Source organism: Coregonus clupeaformis, unplaced genomic scaffold (genome assembly GCF_020615455.1).
Source record: "Coregonus clupeaformis isolate EN_2021a unplaced genomic scaffold, ASM2061545v1 scaf1815, whole genome shotgun sequence".
Taxonomy (NCBI): Eukaryota; Metazoa; Chordata; class Actinopteri; order Salmoniformes; family Salmonidae; genus Coregonus; species Coregonus clupeaformis.
This window is the reverse complement of record NW_025535269.1, coordinates 68,520-85,158: the sequence shown is the minus strand read 5'-3', so window position 1 is coordinate 85,158 and position 16,639 is coordinate 68,520. Positions and strand designations below refer to the sequence as shown.

At 41.0% G+C, this 16,639-nt stretch overlaps 1 protein-coding gene across 1 annotated transcript in view; it reads left to right on the top strand.

Annotated features, from left to right (window-relative positions):
- The first annotated feature begins 2,228 nt into the window (after positions 1–2,228).
- LOC123481343 overlaps positions 2,229–16,639 on the top strand; it is a 32,488-nt gene continuing 18,077 nt past the window's right edge. The window contains exons 1-16 of the mRNA XM_045218806.1: positions 2,229–2,292; positions 2,809–2,828; positions 3,016–3,213; positions 3,392–3,597; positions 3,798–3,871; positions 4,388–4,407; positions 4,595–4,792; positions 4,971–5,176; positions 5,376–5,449; positions 5,966–5,985; positions 6,173–6,370; positions 6,549–6,754; positions 6,955–7,028; positions 10,834–10,853; positions 11,041–11,238; positions 11,417–11,622. Coding sequence (XP_045074741.1) covers positions 2,813–2,828; positions 3,016–3,213; positions 3,392–3,597; positions 3,798–3,871; positions 4,388–4,407; positions 4,595–4,792; positions 4,971–5,176; positions 5,376–5,449; positions 5,966–5,985; positions 6,173–6,370; positions 6,549–6,754; positions 6,955–7,028; positions 10,834–10,853; positions 11,041–11,238; positions 11,417–11,622 — 1,914 coding nt within the window. The 5' untranslated portion in view covers positions 2,229–2,292; positions 2,809–2,812. The remainder of the gene's footprint in view (positions 2,293–2,808; positions 2,829–3,015; positions 3,214–3,391; positions 3,598–3,797; positions 3,872–4,387; positions 4,408–4,594; positions 4,793–4,970; positions 5,177–5,375; positions 5,450–5,965; positions 5,986–6,172; positions 6,371–6,548; positions 6,755–6,954; positions 7,029–10,833; positions 10,854–11,040; positions 11,239–11,416; positions 11,623–16,639) is intronic.

Genomic DNA, 16,639 nt, shown 5'->3' with positions numbered 1-16,639 from the left:
AGCATCCTAAACACACTCAATAGGTGACATGTCTGAGTATGCAGGCCATGGAAGAACTGGGAAGTTTTCAGATCCAGGAATTGTGTACAGATCCTTGCGACATGGGCAGTGTTATCATCCTGAAACATGAGGTGATGGCGGCGGCAATGGGCCTCAGGATCTCGTCACCTTATATTTGTACATTAAAATTGCCATTGATAAAATGCAAATGTTGTCGGTAGCTTATGCCTGCCCATACCATAACCCCAACGCCACCATGGGGCGCTGTACTCACACTGTGAACAGAGTGGCCATCGAAGGTGAGCATTTGCATACTGAAGTCAGTTACGACGCCAAACTGCAGTCAGGACAAGATCCTGGTGAGGACGACGCGCGCGCAAATGAGCTTCCCTGAGACTGTTCCTGACAGTTAGTGCAGATATTCTTCGGTTGTGCAAAACCAGTTTCATCAGCTGTCCGAGTGGCTGGTCTCAGACGATCCCGCAGGTGAAGAAGCCAGATGTGGAGGTCCTGGGCTGGCGATACTGCCAAATTCTCTAAAATGACAGATGCGGTTTATGGTAGGGAAATTAACATTCAATTATTTGGCTACAACTCTGGTGGAAATTCCTGCAGTCAGCATGCCAATTGCACGCGCCCTCAGAATTTGAGACATCTGTGGCATTGTGTTGTGTGACAAAACGGCACATTTTAAAGTGGCCTTTATTGTCTCCAGCACAAGGTGCACTTGTGTAATGATCATGCTGTTTAGTCAGCTTCTTGATATGCCACACCTGTCAGGTGGCTGGATTATCTTGGCGAAAGAGAAATGCTAATTAACAGCGATGTAAACAAATTTGTGCATATTAAAAATTGCTGGGAATTTGTATTTCATGGGACCAACACTTTACATGTTGCCTTTAGATTTGTTCAATATACATCTACTGAATAAGGAGTTGCATAGAACAAAATTGAACTATGACTGCTAGGACCATTAAACCTAAATGATAGGACAATATGAATCACGATCTGTGGTTGAAATAATTCTACATTTCAGCCTAAAGACATTCTACCGCGAGAGCCAGGAGTGCAGACCGCCATTGAGCTATCTGATGGAGAAAAAAAAAATATCTTCCACCACATTGTTTTCATCTGTCCAGTCTTTTCCAATCAGTGCAGGTGAAGAGTTAGTTATACTCCTGAGTGGCGCAGTGGTCTAAGGCACTGCATCGCAGTGCTAACTGTGCCACTAGAGATCCTGGTTCGAATCCAGGCTCTGTCGCAGCCGGCCGCGACCGGGAGGCGCACAATTGGCCCAGGGTCGTCCAGGGTAGGGGAGGGAATGGCCGGCAGCGATATAGCTCAGTTGATAGAGCATGGCGTTTGCAACGCCAGGGTTGTGGGTTCGATTCCCACGGGGGGCCAGTATAAAAAAAAATGTATTCACTAACTGTAAGTCGCTCTGGATAAGAGCGTCTGCTAAATGACTAAAATGTAAATTTAATGTAAATGTAAGAGCACATTTTAATCTTGCTTGGTCTAACTACTATGACATACTTTACCTTTTTATAAAAGGGCAATCTGTGTTTGGTACATTCATTTTTGGATTTAAGAATCAATGGTTATATGTAATGAATTCAAAAGACTATGATTTATAATTGCACTATCAGCTTAATTCAACTGCCGTACCCCATCAGAACCCAAAATATATGCTTTTTTTACTCCGTTGTTTTTAAATGTGTAATTGTAAACTAGCACTGTATAGCCTCAACCTGGCAACAACTATCATGTTGATGTTATGGATGGTCTGTCGTTCCTTGCATCCATAGCTCTGTCTATGAATGTAAGGGTAGTTATTTTTACAGCCCCATCCCTCAGCTGTTTACCAAATAAGTGGTGGGGTGTCTGCTTTGTTGTTTGAACTATAGATTGCCAAAGTGACTTTCTGATAAAATAGCCTCCTCCCCTTCCTATCGGTCGTCACTAGTTACCACCGCCACAAAGTCATAGACCCCACCTATTTCTACAATTTATCTTTTTAAATTGTGATTTTAAACCTAACCTTTACCCGAATCTTAACCACACTGTTAACCTTATGACTAACCTTAAATTAAGACAGACCAAAAAGCTCATTTTAGTTTTTATGAATTTTTACGATATAGCCTGTTTTGACTTTGTGGCTGTGGTAACTAGTGTAACCCCCTGGTTTATCATGCTGTTTAGTTTCACTTTCTCTTAGTTTAGCTATTGTGACATCTCACTTCAAACCACAACTGCAATACAGGGGACAGAAAATAATCCCATAGCTGCAGGGTAAGTCTACTTTCCTCACTTCCTTTCATTGACAATTCATGTTCAATATGAACACCATAACTATCATTTACAGTTGGGTGGGTGTCATGAAAGGTTTTATGATCATTTAATATTCTATGTCTACAGGAATTAAACAGTACACATGGTTAAGTGGAAACTGGTAGTGCAGAATTTAATTGAATGTTTCTTAGACGTGTAATTCTATGATTGTAGAATAGAGCAGAGGCAGTAAGTACATTTACACCAACACATTGCTTTCACTTTCTAATTCCAAGAAATCATGTGGTCCATTGGAAAGAGTGAGGTGTCAAAATACTCTAGAGCCGGATATTGTGAAAGATTAGAGCAAAAAAGTTAATGTTTAGAATGTGAAGTAGCCTCACACTGCTGTACGCAGTTTGCACCGTAGAGAACAATAGTTTATCTTCATGGTTTGTACACTAGTTGTAGTTTGCCTATCCTGAATGTATCTATCTAGACTCATAAACCCTTTTGTCTGTTCTTCACTTTCTATAGATCCATGTTGGAACACAGAGGTAATTTTCAACAGGGCTCTTTTGTATAATTTAAGATTTTGATTAAGGGGTGCACTGTAAAGTAAACGGTTAAACCTACAATACTCTTATAGCTGGCTGAACTATGATCAAAATATCCATTGTTCCAATTAACACCAACATTAATACTTTTATAAATAACCTTTTTGATTTCTCTCTCTTGTTTAAGTGGCACACAAGATGAAATACTTCACAGTTGAGACTGGCAATACTTTTGATTCTCATATTCAGTTTATGAGCCAACTCAACACCACAAGATGTTTTACGGAAGTCAAGTCTCCAGTGGAGAGTGATGTCATCATGGCTTTCTGTCCCATCGTCTCCCGCGCTGGGACTGATATTGAAGCAGCACTGCAACAGATTCCAAGTACAGTAACTCATCCCAAATATAACTTCCCAAGCAATGTTATTTCCTTCTATACCAGATATTCTCTTTCCACACCAGATTTACTCAAAATGTACCAACGACATAAATTATATTACTAAATTGTTTATTTGAGATGCTTATTGGTTTATTTTGGCGTATTCCCTCATTCTCTTGACAGCTGGTAAAGATGTCATTCTAGTAGTGCAGCATCACACCTTCAACCCAGACTTCACTGTACCTGACAGCAGCAGACTAGTGACCAGAAGTGATGTTATACTCACAGTGGACTGTCTGTTCCATGAGAGCCAGGGAGGACTACTGGAGTGTCCTCGTAATGATGCAGCAGTCACCACGGTTCTGAAGAGGCTCAACATACAGCCAGAGGTAGCTAACCCTAATTCAAGGTTAACCTTTACCCTAATCTTAACCACACTGCTAACCTCATGACTAACTTTCAATTAAGACCAAAAAGCTAGTTTGAGATTTCATGTATTTTTACAATATAGCACATTTGGACTTTGTGGCTGTGGTAACTTGTGGAAACCCTTGTTTATCTAATGCTGTTAAGTTTGACTTTCTCTTAGTTTGACAATTGGGACAGATCAGGTCAAACCACAACTGCAATACAGTGGATAGAAAAGAATCCCATAGCTGCAGGGTAAGTCTACTTTCCTCACTTCCTTTCATTGACAATTCATGTTCAATATGAACACCATAACTATCATTTACAGTTGGGTGGGTGTCATGAAAGGTTTTATGATCATTTAATATTCTATGTCTACAGGAATTAAACAGTACACATGGTTAAGTGGAAACTGGTAGTGCAGAATTTAATTGAATGTTTCTTAGACGTGTAATTCTATGATTGTAGAATAGAGCAGAGGCAGTAAGTACATTTACACCAACACATTGCTTTCACTTTCTAATTCCAAGAAATCATGTGGTCCATTGGAAAGAGTGAGGTGTCAAAATACTCTAGAGCCGGATATTGTGAAAGATTAGAGCAAAAAAGTTAATGTTTAGAATGTGAAGTAGCCTCACACTGCTGTACGCAGTTTGCACCGTAGAGAACAATAGTTTATCTTCATGGTTTGTACACTAGTTGTAGTTTGCCTATCCTGAATGTATCTATCTAGACTCATAAACCCTTTTGTCTGTTCTTCACTTTCTATAGATCCATGTTGGAACACAGAGGTAATTTTCAACAGGGCTCTTTTGTATAATTTAAGATTTTGATTAAGGGGTGCACTGTAAAGTAAACGGTTAAACCTACAATACTCTTATAGCTGGCTGAACTATGATCAAAATATCCATTGTTCCAATTAACACCAACATTAATACTTTTATAAATAACCTTTTTGATTTCTCTCTCTTGTTTAAGTGGCACACAAGATGAAATACTTCACAGTTGAGACTGGCAATACTTTTGATTCTCATATTCAGTTTATGAGACAACTCAACACCACAAGATGTTTTACGGAAGTCAAGTCGACAGTGGAGAGCGATGTCATCATGGCTTTCTGTCCCATCGTCTCCCGCGCTGGGATTGATATTGAAGCAGCACTGCAACAGATTCCAAGTACAGTAACTCATCCCAAATATAACTTCCCAAGCAATGTTATTTCCTTCTATACCAGATATTCTCTTTCCACACCAGATTTACTCAAAATGTACCAATGACATAAATTATATTACTAAATTGTTTATTTGAGATGCTTATTGGTTTATTTTGGCGTATTCCCTCATTCTCTTGACAGCTGGTAAAGATGTCATTCTGGTAGTGCTGCATCACACCTTCAGCCCAGACTTCACTGTACCTGACAGCAGCAGACTAGTGACCAGAAGTGATGTTATACTCACAGTGGACTGTCTGTTCCATGAGAGCCAGGGAGGACTACTGGAGTGTCCTCGTAATGATGCAGCAGTCACCACGGTTCTGAAGAGGCTCAACATACAGCCAGAGGTAGCTAACCCTAATTCAAGGTTAACCTTTACCTAATCTTAACCACACTGCTAACCTCATGACTAACTTTCAATTAAGACCAAAAAGCTAGTTTGAGATTTCATGTATTTTTACAATATAGCACATTTGGACTTTGTGGCTGTGGTAACTTGTGGAAACCCTTGTTTATCTAATGCTGTTAAGTTTGACTTTCTCTTAGTTTGACAATTGGGACAGATCAGGTCAAACCACAACTGCAATACAGTGGATAGAAAAGAATCCCATAGCTGCAGGGTAAGTCTACTTTCCTCACTTCCTTTCATTGACAATTCATGTTCAATATGAACACCATAACTATCATTTACAGTTGGGTGGGTGTCATGAAAGGTTTTATGATCATTTAATATTCTATGTCTACAGGAATTAAACAGTACACATGGTTAAGTGGAAACTGGTAGTGCAGAATTTAATTGAATGTTTCTTAGACGTGTAATTCTATGATTGTAGAATAGAGCAGAGGCAGTAAGTACATTTACACCAACACATTGCTTTCACTTTCTAATTCCAAGAAATCATGTGGTCCATTGGAAAGAGTGAGGTGTCAAAATACTCTAGAGCCGGATATTGTGAAAGATTAGAGCAAAAAAGTTAATGTTTAGAATGTGAAGTAGCCTCACACTGCTGTACGCAGTTTGCACCGTAGAGAACAATAGTTTATCTTCATGGTTTGTACACTAGTTGTAGTTTGCCTATCCTGAATGTATCTATCTAGACTCATAAACCCTTTTGTCTGTTCTTCACTTTCTATAGATCCATGTTGGAACACAGAGGTAATTTTCAACAGGGCTCTTTTGTATAATTTAAGATTTTGATTAAGGGGTGCACTGTAAAGTAAACGGTTAAACCTACAATACTCTTATAGCTGGCTGAACTATGATCAAAATATCCATTGTTCCAATTAACACCAACATTAATACTTTTATAAATAACCTTTTTGATTTCTCTCTCTTGTTTAAGTGGCACACAAGATGAAATACTTCACAGTTGAGACTGGCAATACTTTTGATTCTCATATTCAGTTTATGAGACAACTCAACACCACAAGATGTTTTACGGAAGTCAAGTCGACAGTGGAGAGCGATGTCATCATGGCTTTCTGTCCCATCGTCTCCCGCGCTGGGATTGATATTGAAGCAGCACTGCAACAGATTCCAAGTACAGTAACTCATCCCAAATATAACTTCCCAAGCAATGTTATTTCCTTCTATACCAGATATTCTCTTTCCACACCAGATTTACTCAAAATGTACCAATGACATAAATTATATTACTAAATTGTTTATTTGAGATGCTTATTGGTTTATTTTGGCGTATTCCCTCATTCTCTTGACAGCTGGTAAAGATGTCATTCTGGTAGTGCTGCATCACACCTTCAGCCCAGACTTCACTGTACCTGACAGCAGCAGACTAGTGACCAGAAGTGATGTTATACTCACAGTGGACTGTCTGTTCCATGAGAGCCAGGGAGGACTACTGGAGTGTCCTCGTAATGATGCAGCAGTCACCACGGTTCTGAAGAGGCTCAACATACAGCCAGAGGTAGCTAACCCTAATTCAAGGTTAACCTTTACCCTAATCTTAACCACACTGCTAACCTCATGACTAACTTTCAATTAAGACCAAAAAGCTAGTTTGAGATTTCATGTATTTTTACAATATAGCACATTTGGACTTTGTGGCTGTGGTAACTTGTGGAAACCCTTGTTTATCTAATGCTGTTAAGTTTGACTTTCTCTTAGTTTGACAATTGGGACAGATCAGGTCAAACCACAACTGCAATACAGTGGATAGAAAAGAATCCCATAGCTGCAGGGTAAGTCTACTTTCCTCACTTCCTTTCATTGACAACACCTCCTCTGTTCCTCTGGTGATGTAGAGGCTAACCCAGGCCCTGTAGCCCCCAGTATCACTCCTACTCCCCAGGAGCTATCATTTGTTGACTTCTGTAATCGCAAAAGTCTGGGTTTCTTGCACATAAATATCAGAAGTCTACTTCCTAAGTTTGAGTTATTCACTGCGTTAGCACACTCTGCCAACCCTGATGTTCTAGCAGTGTCTGAATCCTGGCTCAGGAAGGCCACCAAAAATTCTGAAATTTCCATCCCCAACTATAACATTTTCCGTCTAGATAGAACTGCCAAAGGGGGTGGAGTTGCAATCTACTGTAGAGATAGCCTGCAGAGCTCTATCATACTATCCAGGTCTGTGCCCAAACAGTTTGAGCTTCTACTTCTAAAAATCCACCTTTCCAGAAATAAGTCTCTCACTGTTGCCGCTTGCTACAGACCCCCTCAGCCCCCAGCTGTGCCCTGGACACCATATGTGAATTGATTGCCCCCATTTATCCTCTGAGTTTGTACTGCTTGGTGACCTAAATTGGGATATGCTTAATACCCCAGCCATCCTACAATCCAAGCTAGATGCCCTCAACCTCACGCAAATTATCAACGAACCTACCAGGTACAACCCTAAATCCTTAAACATGGGTACCCTCATAGATATCATCCTGACTAACATACCCTCTAAATACACCTCAGCTGTCTTCAACCAGGATCTCAGCGATCACTGCCTTATTGCCTGCGTCCGTAACGGGTCCGCGGTCAAACGACCACCCCTCATCACTGTCAAACGCTCCCTAAAACACTTTAGCGAGGAGGCCTTCCTAATTGACCTGGCCCAGGTATCCTGGATGGATATAGATCTCATTCCGTCAGTAGAGGATGCCTGGTTGTTCCTTAAAAGTAATTTCCTCTCAATCTTAAATAAACATGCCCCATTCAAAAAATACAGAACTAAGAACCGATATAGCCCCTGGTTCTCCTCAGACTTGACTGCCCTTGACCAGCACAAAAACATCCTGTGGCGTACAGCATTAGCATCAAATAGCCCCCGCGATATGCAACTTTTCAGGGAAGTTAGGAACCAATATACACAAGCAGTCAGGAAAGCAAAGGCTAACTTTTTCAAACAGAAATTTGCATCCTGTAGCACTAACTCCAAAAAGTTTTGGGACACTGTAAAGTCCATGGAGAATAAGAGCACTTCCTCCCAGCTGCCCACTGCACTGAGGCTAGGAAACACTATCACCACCGATAAATCTACAATAATCGAGAATTTCAACAAGCATTTTGCTACAGCTGGCCATGCTTTCCATCTGGCTACCACTAACCCGGCCACCAACTCCGCACCCTCTGCTGCAACTTGCCCATGCCCCCCGCTTCTCCTTCACACAAATTCAGACAGTTGATGTTTTGAAAGCGCTGCAAAATCTGGACCCCTACAAATCAGCTGGGCTAGACAATCTGGACCCTTTCTTCCTAAAACTAGCCGCCAAATTGTCGCAACCCCTATTACTAGTCTGTTCAACCTCTCTTTCATAACGTCTGAGATCCCCAGAGATTGGAAAGCTGCCGCGGTCATCCCCCTCTTCAAAGGGGGTGACACTCTAGATCCAAACTGCTACAGACCTATATCCATCCTGCCCTGCCTTTCGAAAGTATTCGAAAGCCAAGTTAACAAACAGATCATCGACCATTTCGAATACCACCGTACCTTCTCCGCTATGCAATCCGGTTTCCGAGCTGGTCACGGGTGCACTTCAGCCACGCTCAAGGTCCTAAACGATATTATAACCGCGATTGATAATAGACAGTACTGTGCAGCCGTCTTCATCGACCTGGCCAAGGCTTTCGACTCTGTCAACCACCGCATTCTTATTGGCAGACTAAATAGCCTTGGTTTCTCAAATGACTGCCTCGCCTGGTTCACCAACTACTTCTCAGATAGAGTTCAGTGTGTCAAATCGGAGGGCCTGTTGTCTGGACCTATGGCAGTCTCTATGGGGGTGCCACAGGGTTCAATTCTTGGGCCGACACTTTTCTCCGTGTATATCAATGATGTCGCTCTTGCTGCTGGTGACTCTCAGATCCACCTCTACGCAGACGACACCATTTTGTATACATCTGGCCCTTCATTGGACACTGTGTTAACAAACCTCCAAACGAGCTTCAATGCCATACAACAATCCTTCAGTAGCCTTCAACTGCTCTTAAACACTAGTAAAACTAAATGCATGCTTTTCAATCGAACGCTGCTAGCACCCGCCCACCCGACTAGAATCACCACTCTCGACGGGTCTGACCTAGAGTATGTGGACAACTACAAATATCTAGGTGTCTGGTTAGACTGTAAACTCAACTTCCAGACTCACATAAAGAATCTCCAATCCAAAGTTAAATCTAGAATCGGCTTCCTATTTCGCAACAAAGCCTCCCTTCACTCATGCTGCCAAACATGCCCTCGTAAAACTGACTATCCTACCGATCCTTGACTTCGGCGATGTCATTTACAAAATAGCCTCCAACACTCTACTCAGCAAATTGGATGTAGTCTATCACAGTGCCATCCGTTTTGTCTCCAAAGCCCCCATACACTACCCACCACTGTGACCTGTACGCTCTTGTTGGCTGGTCCTCACTACATGTTCGTCGTCAAACCCACTGGCTCCAGGCCATCTATAAATCACTGCTAGGCAAATCCCCGCCCTATCTTAGCTCATTGGTCACCATAGCAGCACCCACCCGTAGTCTGCGCTCCAGCAGGTATATCTCACTGGTCATTCCCAAAGCCAACACCTCCTTTGGCCGCCATTCCTTCCAGTTCTCTGCTGCCAATGACTGGAACGAATTGCAAAAATCTCTGAAGCTGGAGACTCTTATCTCCCCCAATAACTTTAAGCATCAGTTGTCAGAGCACCTTACCGATCACTGCACCTGTACACAGCCCATCTGAAATTAGCCCACCCAACTACCTCATCCCTATATTGTTATTTAATTTGCTCTTTTGCACCCCAGTATCTCTATTTGCACATAATCTCTTGCACATCTAGCATTCCAGTGTTAATACTATTGTAATTATTCTGCACTATAGCCCATTTATTGCCTTACCTCCATAACTTGCTACATTTGCACACACTGTATATATATTTTCTGTTGTATTTTCTGACTTTATGTTTTTTTTTTCTTTACCCCATATGTAACTCTGTGTTGTTTTTATTGCACTACTTTGCTTTATCTTGGCCAGGTCGCAGTTGTAAATGAGAACCTGTTCTCAACTGGCTTACCTGGTTAAATAAAGGTGAAATAAAATAAAAATAATAATAACTATCATTTACAGTTGGGTGGGTGTCATGAAAGGTTTTATGATCATTTAATATTCTATGTCTACAGGAATTAAACAGTACACATGGTTAAGTGGAAACTGGTAGTGCAGAATTTAATTGAATGTTTCTTAGACGTGTAATTCTATGATTGTAGAATAGAGCAGAGGCAGTAAGTACATTTACACCAACACATTGTTTTCACTTTCTAATTCCAAGAAATCATGTGGTCCATTGGAAAGAGTGAGGTGTCAAAATACTCTAGAGCCGGATATTGTGAAAGATTAGAGCAAAAAAGTTAATGTTTAGAATGTGAAGTAGCCTCACACTGCTGTACGCAGTTTGCACCGTAGAGAACAATAGTTTATCTTCATGGTTTGTACACTAGTTGTAGTTTGCCTATCCTGAATGTATCTATCTAGACTCATAAACCCTTTTGTCTGTTCTTCACTTTCTATAGATCCATGTTGGAACACAGAGGTAATTTTCAACAGGGCTCTTTTGTATAATTTAAGATTTTGATTAAGGGGTGCACTGTAAAGTAAACGGTTAAACCTACAATACTCTTATAGCTGGCTGAACTATGATCAAAATATCCATTGTTCCAATTAACACCAACATTAATACTTTTATAAATAACCTTTTTGATTTCTCTCTCTTGTTTAAGTGGCACACAAGATGAAATACTTCACAGTTGAGACTGGCAATACTTTTGATTCTCATATTCAGTTTATGAGACAACTCAACACCACAAGATGTTTTACGGAAGTCAAGTCGACAGTGGAGAGCGATGTCATCATGGCTTTCTGTCCCATCGTCTCCCGCGCTGGGATTGATATTGAAGCAGCACTGCAACAGATTCCAAGTACAGTAACTCATCCCAAATATAACTTCCCAAGCAATGTTATTTCCTTCTATACCAGATATTCTCTTTCCACACCAGATTTACTCAAAATGTACCAATGACATAAATTATATTACTAAATTGTTTATTTGAGATGCTTATTGGTTTATTTTGACGTATTCCCTCATTCTCTTGACAGCTGGTAAAGATGTCATTCTGGTAGTGCTGCATCACACCTTCAGCCCAGACTTCACTGTACCTGACAGCAGCAGACTAGTGACCAGAAGTGATGTTATACTCACAGTGGACTGTCTGTTCCATGAGAGCCAGGGAGGACTACTGGACTGTCCTCGTAATGATGCAGCAGTCAGGACTATTCTGAAGAGGCTGAACATACAGCCAAAGGTAGCTAACCCTAATTCAAGGTTCAGGGAGGGCCACTCTCTTTAAATAGCTCAAAATGCAAAACCATATAGTTAACCAAAGTATTTTATTACACAGGGTCTGATAGTGTAAGAGAAAATAAATAGTTGTGAGTACAGCATCTCTCTGTATTTGATGTACTTTATACTTCTTCATCTCTTTTTACAGACCGGACATCCTGGCATTCTAGCTGTGATTCAGAGCATTATAATGGTTTATCAAATCAATGATAAAACTAGACATCGTCAATCATGTGCCTCTTCGGGGCGACACTTTAAAAGGAAGAAAAATAGAAGTCAAATTTATGGATGGTGTCTGTCATAATGGAGCTGTTAAACAAAAGTCAGTACTGCTGTGGATCTCACAAGTCATTATTCTCTTTGCAGTGGCCAGTGTCTTCAGTCTACAACTACTTTTTCAATCACAGTAGGTTCTATTGTGTTCATTAATGTGGTCAATGTAATACAGTAATCATCACAGGTCATATCACTAACATCTTCTGTTTCCTAATCTTTTCAAGATCCACGTAGCAGTGTGATTAAGAGCTATTATAGCTCCTCCAGTGACAGGCAAGAGGTCTTGATTTGAATACAGGGCTTTAATGCTGGTCAACCCGTGACAACTCATTGCTGCTTATCACACAGAGGTGCTAAACATCCTTTTAAATGTCCTTTATCTTCTTCTGTATACTTTCTTTGTAAGTATGCACTTAAACACGATAACAGTGGAAAAATAATTCGCTTTTTGCGGTAAAGTTTCCTCGGTGCGTCGCTAAAAGGCGCTCGGGTGACAACACTCGGGCGGAACCAATAATTAGTTCCGTCTTGCTGTAAACGTACAATTCAGAAGAAATTAAATAATAAAAAGTGCAAATACATGAAATAAACTAAAGTGCTAATACATGAAATAAACTGGCGACAGAGGCAGTTACAGCTATATAATGGTTTGTCAAATCATTGCAAATGATAAAACTATACATCATCAATCATGTGCCTCTTCGGTGCAACACTTAAAAAAAAAAAAAAAATTGAAGTCAAATTTAACGATGGTGTCTGTCATAATCGAGCTGTTAAACAAAAGTCATTATTCTCTTTTCAGTGGCGAGTGTCTTCAGGCTACAGCGGCATCTGTAGAGTGAGTTCATATGTGAAGCGGCGCTTCTGGGACAATAATGAGGTTCAAAGTAGGTAGTAGGTTGTCATTCATGTGGTCATTGTAATTAGAGTAATCATCACAGGTCAAATCAGGACCACTAACATCTTGTGTTTCATGTTTCCTAATCTTTTCAAGATCCATGTCCCTCTTCAACACCTCGTTCCAGAAGTGATGAAAGCAGTTCCACTTTTGTACCAACAATGAAGATATGAGAATTGTTTTTAGGGATTACATCTATCATTTCACGGCCTACTAAATAAGAAAATGTATTTACTTTGGATGTGAAGAGAATTTGCGGTTGTAATGTATAGTAATTGGGGCCGAAATAAAAAATGTGATTAAAAATAATGGAAAATAATAAAGAAGAAACAGGATCTGTGGAAGGGGACACATCTCAACATCACTGGTAGTTTATACATGCATCCCACTTCTGACACCAGTGTAGCAAACAGTGAGGGTAACCCGGGTTGCTTGACGCAAGGCTAACTTGCTAGCCACAAATTCAACTATTTTGGAGGTGTTTGTAACAGGCATACAAAGGCCTCACTATTTTTGCAGTAGTTCAATGACTGAGCTGAGCTCTAAAGTGAGGGAAAAGGCATTTGAACAAAACATTGCATTCTGGGACGTGTCACCTGGTCGGGTTGTTGAAGTCAAGATGGTTGTAAACACCAAACGGTGGCTAGAGCATGAAATTGGCCTCAAATGAAGTTCCTTATTCAGTAAAATCCTTAAAGGGCACCACTTATCAACCTAATTTTCATTATCTCCAGCGCAATACCAGTGTCGACATATGTGAAAACGGCGCATTTGTACGTTTTGTAGGAAAAAATCTAACATTAACTTTACGTATGGGTGGTCCTCTGTAGCTCAGCTGGTAGAGCATGGCGCTTGTAACGCCAGGGTAATGGGTTCGATCCCCGGGACCACCCATACGTAAAACATGACATGACACATGACTGTAAGTCGCTTTGGATAAAAGCGTCTGCTAAATGGCATATTATAATATATTATATTATTATATTACCTGATGACATTATCAAAGCACATTTATAAACACTGATTTTCAAACACTGAGATTCGCGGTGACGTGGGGAGCAAGAAAATACCCTCCCTTGGGCTAGAAACTCACTGCAGGTTTTGAAAATCAATGTTTTTTACTTTTAATCCTACCCTGTGATGTCACAGACAAGCATTTTTTTTAGGACCTTATCTTTCTAACCACAGATTATAGAAACACGCTGTTTTCACATATGTAGACACTGGTTTGGTGAAGATTAATATGTGGCAGAATTTCCCTTTAAATGAAGTTCCTTATTCAATAAGAGTGTTTAGCAGTAACATAACGTTTTGCTGAAATGTTATCCAGCCTGTGGAGGAAGCGTACATTCATACAGATGTCTGATTAACAGGATCACGAACTGAGGGATAGTCTTGTCTTACAGGTAGCTGCCAAAATAAAGGAAACGTTTGAGTAAATGAGGGATACAAAGTATATTGAAAGCAGGTGCTTCCACACAGGTGTGGTTCCTGAGTTAATTAAGCAATTAACATCCCATGATGCTTAGGGTCATGCATAGAAATGCCCAGTTGCCCATTATTTTGGCTACCAAGGCTAGAAGAAGAGATTTCAGTGACTTTGAACAGAAAGGATGAGGCGAAGTGAAAGGGTCCACTCCCGTCAAAATCTGTCCATGTGGGAAAACAGAAATTCTGTTTATTAAGCAGACCCCCTACCTTCCCACCTTTGGGACAATGACTCCCATTGTTAGGGGCGGAGACAAGAACATCTCTTCATTATATACAGTATCTCTGCTTTGAAAGAAGGGTCTCAAATGAGCATAGGGGGTTTAAAAGGTATGTGTCTGTCTCGGTCACAAGGCTCAACCCAATTGGACACTTTTGGGAGATTCTGGAGCAGCGCCTGAGCAGGGTTTTCCACCACCATCAACAAAACACCAAATGATGGAATTCCTCCAATAGATTTCCAGACACTTGTACAATCTATGCCAAGGCGCATTGAAGCTGTTCTGGCGGCTTATGGTGGCCCAACACCCTATTAAGACACTTTATGTTGGTGTTTCCTTTATTTTGGCAGTTAGCCTATCTGTACTGTACCTTATATTAAAGGACCCACCAGAGGGCAATGCCGCCCCTATATCGACATAATTCCTGCCTAAGAGCTGAAATGCATGTTTAGGTTCCCCCTCCGAAGAATGACGGGGAATACTTATAGGCCTACATATTCACGAATTGTGGGTGGGAAGGAATGTCGTGGTGAATTATATGGGGAATGCACAAACTAGAATGCTATTGTAACAGTGTTGCTTCCGTCCCTCTCCTCGCCCCTACCTGGGCTTGAACCAGGGACCCTCTGCACACATCGACAACAGTCATCCTCGAAGCACCGTTACCCGTCGCTCCACAAAAGCCACGGCCCTTGCAGAGCAAGGGAAACAACTACTTCAATGTCTCAGAGGGAGTGACGTCACCGATTGAAATGCTACTAGCGCGCACCGCTAACTAGCTAGCCATTTCACACCGGTTACACTATCTTGCTAACCTTATCTAGCTAGCTAATGTTATCTGTTGTTTTTTGCTACACCATATTCAAAAGTTTAGCTGGCTAGGCTATTCTGGAGTTGGATTTGTCAAAAACATTTAGGGAAAGTATTGCCACAGATGGAAACCAATATCTTTGACTTCACATTCTATTGTTATCTCCAAAGATTGGGCATCTTCAATAAGATACTTATTTATCTCCATTGTAATGGACACAGTGCAATCTTTTGTAGGTAGTCATTGAGCAAAGCCAAGTCATATAAACAGCCATTGAGCCAAGCCAAGTCAAATATACATTAATGTAGCAAAGTCAAGTCATATATACAGTCATTGAGCCAAGCCAAGTCATAAATGGTCATTGAGCAAAGCCAAGTCAAATATATATAGTCATTGAGAAAAGCCAAGTCAGTCCATGGACTGGAGTTTTTCAGTATCTCAGAAACAGCTGGCCTCATGGGCTTTTCACACATGAAATGAATGAATGGTTCGACAAACAAAAAACATCCAGTCAGCGGCAGTCCTGAGGGAGAAAACAGCTGGTTGATGAGAGAGGTCGAAGGAGAATGGCAAGAATCGTGCAAGCTAACAGGAGGGCCATGTAGTGTCGAGAAAACAATGCTAATTATGCTGTGAGAACAAGGAAATCCGCTGACACTGTCCTCGATTATAATTATTTATTACATTTGAAGATCTCAGCGCCAATTTACAGATATCTGCAGACATCTGGAGAACAACCTGACCCAAACTCTAAATATGTTATTCTCCCGTCCTTTGTTTTAACCGTGGTATTTATCCTATGTAACCTGATATGGGTGTTTTCCCCTACAGACCAATCCCAGGACTCCACCTAACAGACTTCCTCTGCTTTAGGGTGCCCATATAGAACTACTCTCCAGATGCTCCCCTTAAGCTGAGTCAACATCCTCTAAGACCATTTGCAACCATTAGCAAAGTCATAAATTGTCCAGATACCACAGCCACAAACTGGCAAATACGGAGCAGTACAACAGTGGTGTGCATCTAACGCAAAACTCATCGGTCCTTGTCACGGACGGGCTATTGCAGCAGACGACCACACCGGGTTCCACTCCTATCAGCTAAAAACAAGATGAAGCATCTCCAGTGTGCACAGGATCACCAACACTGGACAATTGAGGTGTGGAAAACCATTGCCTGGTCCGATGAATCTCTGATCTATTTTTTCAAGAAAAACCTGGTTCAACCAAGACAGCAGCAGGGGGGAGCAATGTTTAAAACAAAGATCAGACATACTGTAAAAACG